Raw genomic sequence first — 8,146 nt, forward strand, 5'->3', positions numbered from 1 at the left:
TAAAGTCTACTGCCTTTTCATCCTTCCCATGCCCCTCAACTCATAAAGAGCATCACAAGGTTTTTTGTGGCTGAAAAGAACTATTCTTTCCAAGGAAGCAGACTTTGCTTTGTCCATGTAAGCAAGCACACAGACACTGCCCCATTTCCTACTCCCAACACACATCTCAGTTCAGCTCCTTTCTTCCAGCCTCAGTTTGCCCAAACATACTTGACCTCAGTCTTTAACAACCATCTGCAAATTCATTTGGAGTCATATCTTGCTGTTCCCAGTCATTCTTTCCAGTCTTTTCCCACTCATTGCTGGGCATCCAGCTTCTTTTCCTACCTAAAAAAATAATATTACAAGTTTTGCCCTTTTCCTTGTTTGCTGCTTCCTTACTCCCCCAACAACTTCACAGGTTCTGCAGAACCACGAAAGCAGCACCTAGCCAGGAAAGAAACTACCAAAGGAATGGATATGAAGAATCTCCCTCATGCTAGATGATCCCTTCATTAAAACTCTTGTACTCTTATTGACCTGCACATCACTCCAATCATAGATAACACACGTCAAATAAACAAGTAAAGCTTAAAAGAAATTGCCACCAATGTCAAGCAATGTCAAGCAATGTCACCAATGTCAAGCAATGACATATAAAGCAAGGGAAGAAAGAGGTAGACATGGAACATCATTTTCTCAAGCTCCTCTGCTATTCCTGGGAAAGTGAAACAAATGCATATCCAAACCCAAACCAGAAAATTTTTTGAGCTCTTTCAGTTGCTTCACAGCAGTTAGCACATACTGAGCTTATGGTACAGTAAACTTTATTTTCAATAGGGAAAAAATAAAATAAGAGAACTAGGGAGATAAGAGAGAAAAATCCATGTAAAGATTTTGGGTGTGTTTCAAGGGGAACGAATAAAAAACAATCTCTCAATAATATGTCAATATTTTAAAACATTTTTAGACAGCTCCATTAAATACTATATAAAACTCCCCTACAGAAGAGCAAGGCATGGCAATCAAAGGCATAAATTACCTGTGAGCCAGCAGTGAGGACAAAACAAACATTGGTGTGGATGAAATCTAATGCAAAGACACAAAGGTGTGAAGAAGAATATGGGCAATTTTTTTTAAATGATGGGAGCAATATTAAAGGAAAAAATAGAACATAGATCTATATTTTAGCACTCTGAAGAGTTCTAACCTGTCAAAACTACAAACTGTTTTAACTTTTCATTTAAGATGGAGCACAGGCAGCCTGGCAGGACACTTTGTGTGCTATCTGAAAGTGAAGTGACAAAAATCCACATACCTTGGAGCACAAGAGGAACAGCCAGTCCCCCCAGTGCAGGGCAGCCACAGGGACTGCAGTATGCACCCCTGGGGTTCAGGGAAAAGCAGGGCTCATGGTAGTGTTTGAAGACTTTGCAGCAGACCTGAGAGCCCCTCTGAGCCTGGCAATTAAATGCACAGACAAAGCAAGAGACAGCCCTGGTGCAATGGATGGAGTGCTGCCCTGCTTGCAGAGCCTTCTCCCTGAGGAAGTTGTTCACATTGCTTTCTCCCAGCATCTAATTTCAATTCCATTTAAGGCACCAACAGCAGGGTATTAAGTTCCTTGTGTTCCTAATACTGTCAGTAGATGGAGGCAGGAGCTCCTAGAAGATGATTTGGAGTACCCAAAATCAGTTTGAGAGGGCCCCAAATATCCCCAACTTAAACAAAGCTACCTGCCCTAAGGCAAAGACCAGATCAAAAGCTAGAACCAAACTGCAGGTCCAGAAGAGCTGAGTGAAGCTCCAGAGCAGGCTCCCAGGCAGAAGGTGCCTGATGGAGAAGCCAGAGTCCTTCCCTCCCTTGCTGCTCTCTCCTGCTGGTGCAGCCCAGCTGGGAGCAGACCCAGGCCATTCCAAGCCCCACAGGAGGTGGAAGCAGAAATTGGATTGTTCAGGGGTTGAGTCCAGCTCCTGCTTGCTCTTGAGCTATTTGTGTGCATTATCCAGCTTTGCAGCTCACTGCACTGGACATGGATCTGGAGACCATAGGAGAGCACAGATAAATATACCAGTTTTGTGAAAGAAAGCCATCCCAGCCCGTCTGCCTTTACATACTATTAAGGCTCCAACCTCCACTCACTAAAATCAAACTATGCTTTAATTTGGGATTTAATGGGGAAAGGCATGAAAAAGTTCAGGGAAAAACAAAAACCACAAGGAATTAATAGGCTGGAGATTGAGTTTTTTACACAGAGTTTTTAGGATAAAGTGCACCTTCACAAAAGCAAAAAACTCAACAACTACTTGAGGGCCTTCAAATAAACACTGCTGGACATGTAATCTCTAAATTGAAAACAAAACAAAACAAATAGAGACAGTTTCTGAGTTTTGCAGTGCAAATCCAAAGCTGCACAGCATGAAAGGCCCAACACTTCTCTGGATAACCAAGGGGTTATAACAGCCTCTGAGGATACCCCAGAGAACCTAGGGATCTGAAGCTGCAATAGCAACAAGAGAAAACTGTTCTGCTTCTTCCCCCAAAAGTAAGATAACTTTGTTTACCTAAAAGCAGCATAATCAGGGCACTGAGTGAACTTCATTCTGAATGATCAAATCTACACAAATCTACTTTGTTTTCAGAGAAATAAAGTATTTAGTCATATGTGGTATGGCACTTTTCCAAATTATAATTCAGTAATTTATTCTGCTCCTTCTCAAGCTTACCTAGAGATGCTTGATTTAGCTCAAAGACAAGGCCATAAACCTAGAGCTCTAGCTGTCAAATATAATTTGTAAATAGTGATCTTTTGAGGGGCAAAAGTTGGTCCAAGATCTAGTATTAGGTAGCATTTACTTTAGGAAAAAAAAAGTTTTAGCTAAGTCAACCCCAAACAGTAAGGTTCTCCAAAGCCCGAATGAAGTTTTTGCTGGAGAAAGATTACCTCTAAGCTTTCCTTTTAGAGCCCTTTCCAAAACCACAGATGCAAAGTAATGCCAAACAAGCAATGGTATTGAAGTCACCTGTATGGAAATACTGCCTTGTCCTGAGATCAGTTTGTGATGTGGTTTAGTGCAGGTATGGCACCATCTGAAGCACTCTAACACATGCTAAGTATATCCCCCATCCAACTGTATGCAAATGACTGAAGGTCAGAGGAGGAAAAATATTAAGTTTGGTTTTCATTCTTTTTAATCAGACTGCAAATTCTTTGGGTCAGGACTGATTTGTTCTGCGCTGGGTGGATAGTACCTTGATCTAGGGAGACCCCAATCTCTTAGTCTCCATAATTGTCTCTAGCACAAGTAATCATTAATATTACTTCAATGTAAAAATGGCATCTTTCTGAATTACTTAGCTTTTCAGAAACACACAGGAACACCACTAGTTTATGTTTTGCTATGTTTGAAAGCATGCAATTAGACGCGGATCTTACAAACATAAACAAACACTCCCATCCAACCTCCATGTTTCTAAAAAACCCCAGGTTTGTTTAGACAAGGGGTTGATAATCCAGTTTGAACACAGGTATCTGAATGCTGTGACAGCTTCTTCATAATGCTCAGCTTATGGTACATTAAACTTTAAAGCAAGATAAACTCCTGCTTTCATTTTATCAAACATCTACCCAGACAGCAAAAAGAAAGACACAAAGCAATGTTTGCAGCTACAGCCAAGCATGGGATATCCAACTCAGCATATGTTTGAAATGAAAATGAACAATATGTTGCATAGATATACTACTGTATTTTTCAATAGAGAATATCACTGGGATTTGTAAATGTTAAACTCATTCTTCCCTTAAGAGTTTGGTTTTATTTCATGCCTAAAAAAAGCCCCTGAGATTCACAGAGATTAGGTAAATAGAGACAGCAGTGCTTGCAATTGAGAAAGAAAGTGCTCTTAAAAGAAACTGCTCTGATAATCAGTTTGGGGGGAAGAAATCACAGGGGAGGACACAGACAAGACATGTTTTAAGAGTGCTAAGTGTTGTGCCACTGGTATTACTGAACTTTGGTAGTTAGCCATATTATGCCTTTTTGTGGTCAATAAAGCAGCAACCTCTCTATCACAATAATAATGATGTAGCAACAGACATCCAAGAATCCATGATAAGAAATCTGCAAGAAACTTTCACCTACAGAGAATAAGAAGCAAGAATGGGGAGGGTAGCAAATGACTAAATCCTTCAGGAATGGGGGATGGCAAAGAGGCTTGAGCAGCCTCTTAATTTAACAGATTACCAAAAAAACAACTTCCCATCCAAATCCAAATAGACTGTGTATCAAAAAGCTTCACAGGTCTTTCTACTCCCAACATTTTATCAACTGCCTTGCAAAGCCTCTCCTTAGAGCTGACTTAAGGTCATGTAGAAGACAAACACTGAGAGGTTATAGTTGCTTCCACTGATTTAAAATTGACACATTACACTACAAGCATCACCTTCATATTACACTGAGGACAATGCATGAGAAATCAGAGATGTGCTATTACATGATTTGCTATAAAGAGTTATTATGTTCATTGTACCAAAAACAACAGCCTAAAAATTATCAAATCATCCAAGTTTCTTCCTAAGACTTGCATCTTCCCTATAAGTTAATTTTTATGCAGCTGCAGCCTCTGCTCCCCTTCCCAATCAACCCTTTCTTCTCTCCCTCTTTCATATGACCTCACCATACCCAAAAATGTGAAGAGATTGGTCTTATCACAGTTTAGCAAGATACCACCTGCCAGCTGAGCTGTGACAAATCCCAGCTGGCCTTACAAGGCACACACTCATAGGGACTGAGGCTGAGCTGATGGACAGCAGCTCAAGGCTGTGGTTTAAACCACTGGGTATCCCCATCCACGAAAACTGTGCTAAGGAAAGAGCTCAATAAGACGAATGTTGCCATGACCACATTCCTATTCTAGTGTGCATTAGATCTTTTCACTCTCTCCTCTACCTGCAATTGCCTTCTGTTGAGCCCTGCTAAGCCTTTTACAGCCAACAAGGTGGACAAACTGCCTGTTCTTTGTACTCACACAACAGCTGACACAACGTGACCCCAATCAATCCTATGCTACTACCACAACAAAATTTACAACAGCAAATATTCATTCCTCCCTTTCCCCAGGACTGCCCTTCTGAAGAGACACAATCTTGGAAGAAAAATCTGAAAAAAAGAATAATTCAGTAGTTATTAAAAAATTAAGATAAAGCTTATAAAGAAAACCTCAAAGGAACCTTAAGAGTTATTACTTTATTATTACTCCTGCCACACACAACACTCATGTTTTCTTAACTCCTAGAAGAGCCAGATAATCAGATATGCAACATGATTGTAATAAAAACATTTTCTAGAATTAGAGACCTGCATTTCCATTAGCAACCATTTTACACACTGGTTAAATAATTCCTTGAACCCAAGGTTTCAGTCATGAATAAAGGAAGATGTGAGCATGCATTGAGGTTTACTGATTTGTTTAAACACTCAGATAGTATAAAAAATTTCAACAAAATAGACTCAAATTAGAAAGTTGACAAGTTTGAACAACTACCACACTTGCAGATGTGCTTCAAGACTTTAACCTTTCAGGCTCAGGCACTGCACTTTACTGAGATAAATAGATGTGAACAGCTCAGCCACCAGGCAAACCTACCAACAGCTCAAAGCTTAATAATCACCAGCTTCCCATTGGAAGAGTGATCTACAGGCACCTGTATTTAATAAGCTACTTAAAAATAAACTTGAATCTGTAGCTCAATAAGATTGGTTAGTAGTAACCATTGGCAGCTACAAGTTTAAAACTTTTCCCATGTAAAACTTCTGCTGCCTTTTCTTGATGCTTTCACAGAACTCATCTTCAGCCAGGAAAGCAGACACACTGAATGGGCTGTCTCTACTGTTAGACAATTTCCCACCTCACTGCTAAGTTGAACTTTTTGAAACTTTTATGGTAGGCCCCCAATTCAGCAGTAACTGACCACAGCCATGAGTCTGGTTTAACTCTGCAATTAGAGTTAGCTTTGTTAATGGCAAGACCAAATGTGCACTAAACCACCATGTCTTAACTTCAAGGGGAGGAACAGCCTTTCCTAAACTGAACCAGAAAATGAGGCCCTGGGCAAACACACACCAGACAGTGCCTGAGATTTACAAGGAGCTGTTCCAGGGCTTTGGAGATCTCAGCACATCCGGACATGAGCTATGTGGAGGTATCAGGCTATTTCAAATGATTCACAGGTGGCCAGACCTCACCAGCTGATCTGCTGCTTTTCTGAACTGTGGTGTGCCCCTGTCCTCCCTCTCTCCCCCTTAAGCTCCCAGAGATGTTACAGGTCTACAACTAAACAGTGTGGTCTTAATGATCTAGAGCTACTGTTCTTTTTCCCAATAAAATTCAGAGGATGTAGGACTTGGATGTTTGCAGTTATTTGGGCAGATCTTGTTAAGAAAGCAGGGTCACCCACCTATTTGATACAGCAACACATGTCAGATATAGATATGACTCTTTTTAGTCTCTCTAGACCCTCCCTGAACACAGAAGGAAGTTGAACAAAGCTCAACAGGGTGAAAGAATGACAAAATATATGCAAAGTGATCTGTCATTTACATTGCTACAACAATTGTGCTTAACTCATGGTCCCATCACTATTCTCTTCCTGATTAGCTTTGGATTTCTGGAGGATTTTTTTTTTCTGCAACAGTCCCTGAAACCTTTTCTTGAACACTCATACAATTGAGAAAAACCCTATTATTTTACTGGAAGGCAGGATTTGAAGATAAATGCAAGTGAAAAGTCAGAAAAACACTCCCAGTTCAGCTAATATCATTTCTGAAAGAAATTGTCAGGACAGGGGGGAGGTTGTTTTTTTTTTTTCATTTCAGCACAGCTCACTGCATTGCCTACTGTGCTAACCATTACAGCTGCTGTTATTCTGATTTGTGTCTACTAGTCAGCATGGAAAGAACAAGAGAGGAAATTCAAGCAGCAGTTTAAGTGTCTGTACACTTAAGCCAAAAAACAAGTGTGTGCAGCACAGTAGAGAGAAGAGGTCCTACAAGTATTTGGTTTCTTTTTGACCTGGACCAATGCTCCTGCTACCCAAAGAAATTATTAAGAAACCAACAAATAAGTTCTTAACATAGAAGATCATTTTTGTTAGCAGTTGGTAAAGCACTTACAAGACAATATTGCAAGGAGAGAATTATCTAAAAGCACAGAGTGAGTTTTGTACTTATTGCACTCTCTGCTTCCAAACCAACTCCCCCTCCATTTTCCTCCTAGGAAATTACCTTCCAGTTTCCCCTCATGGATAATGGTGTACTGATGCTGGGTTTCAGCAGGATTTGTGTCTGATGTGCAACCCATCTCACTGCTCTCACTTACCAATACAGCAGGACGAGGAGGACGGCCAGCAGCGCCAGGGTGGCTGTGGTACTGTTCATTTCTGGGGAGGCAAGTGCCAGAAGATCTACAGGCTCCATTTTCCTCCACTTCAGCTGCAGCCTTGGGTGCTGTGTGCAGGGGAAAGCCTCCACAAGGGCTGATAAAGCCTTCCACAGCTAAAAGAATGACATCTGCAACAAAACAGGAACTGAGAGAGCAAAGACATGTCATCACAAACAGCAAACCTTCCGTCTTCTCATCGACTGCACACTCTGAGGCAGACCTCAAAGGTTCCCTGGATGGCAGAATGTAGCAATTTCCCCCCTCCCACTGTTGTTGACTGTCATGCTAGTAAATATTTACATACCCACTGCTTGAGACATCAGCGTTGCTGAATGGGTTTTTAGACCTCAAGTATGGGAATTGGGGAAATGTGCAGGGAAAATAAATGGGGAAGACAGCCTGACCATGTTACAGATCATGGAAGAAAAATATAAAGGCACTTCGGGGGTGTCCTGACATACAAACAGTGGAGTTCTCTAAAGTAACTAAAATAGAGCATTTTTGCAATATGAAACTTCATTAGCACTTAATTTCCAAGCTGGTTATACCTTGTGAGAATGGAACAAAGTAAACTTTAAATTACCACAGCTAAAAGGAGGAATTAGAGGAAAGCTGGTCTAATGTGACTTCTGGAATGCATATAAAGAAAGACCAAATGAGCAGAAAACCCCAATTTTTTGGGGGTAGTACCAGAGCCATCAGTCAGCATCTGCCCCACTGGTGAGTC

The 8,146-nt window shown here is 40.9% G+C and overlaps 1 protein-coding gene across 1 annotated transcript in view; it reads right to left on the reverse strand.

Moving 5' to 3' along the window:
- The window catches only part of TBXAS1 (thromboxane A synthase 1), a 226,396-nt gene extending 218,831 nt beyond the window's left edge, over positions 1–7,565 (reverse strand). Inside the window, exon 1 of the mRNA XM_005421056.3 lies at positions 7,357–7,565. Coding sequence (XP_005421113.1) covers positions 7,357–7,454 — 98 coding nt within the window. The 5' untranslated portion in view covers positions 7,455–7,565. The remainder of the gene's footprint in view (positions 1–7,356) is intronic.
- Between the last annotated feature and the right edge of the window lie 581 nt (positions 7,566–8,146).

Source organism: Geospiza fortis, unplaced genomic scaffold (assembly GCF_000277835.1).
Source record: "Geospiza fortis unplaced genomic scaffold, GeoFor_1.0 scaffold10, whole genome shotgun sequence".
NCBI lineage: Eukaryota > Metazoa > Chordata > Aves > Passeriformes > Thraupidae > Geospiza > Geospiza fortis.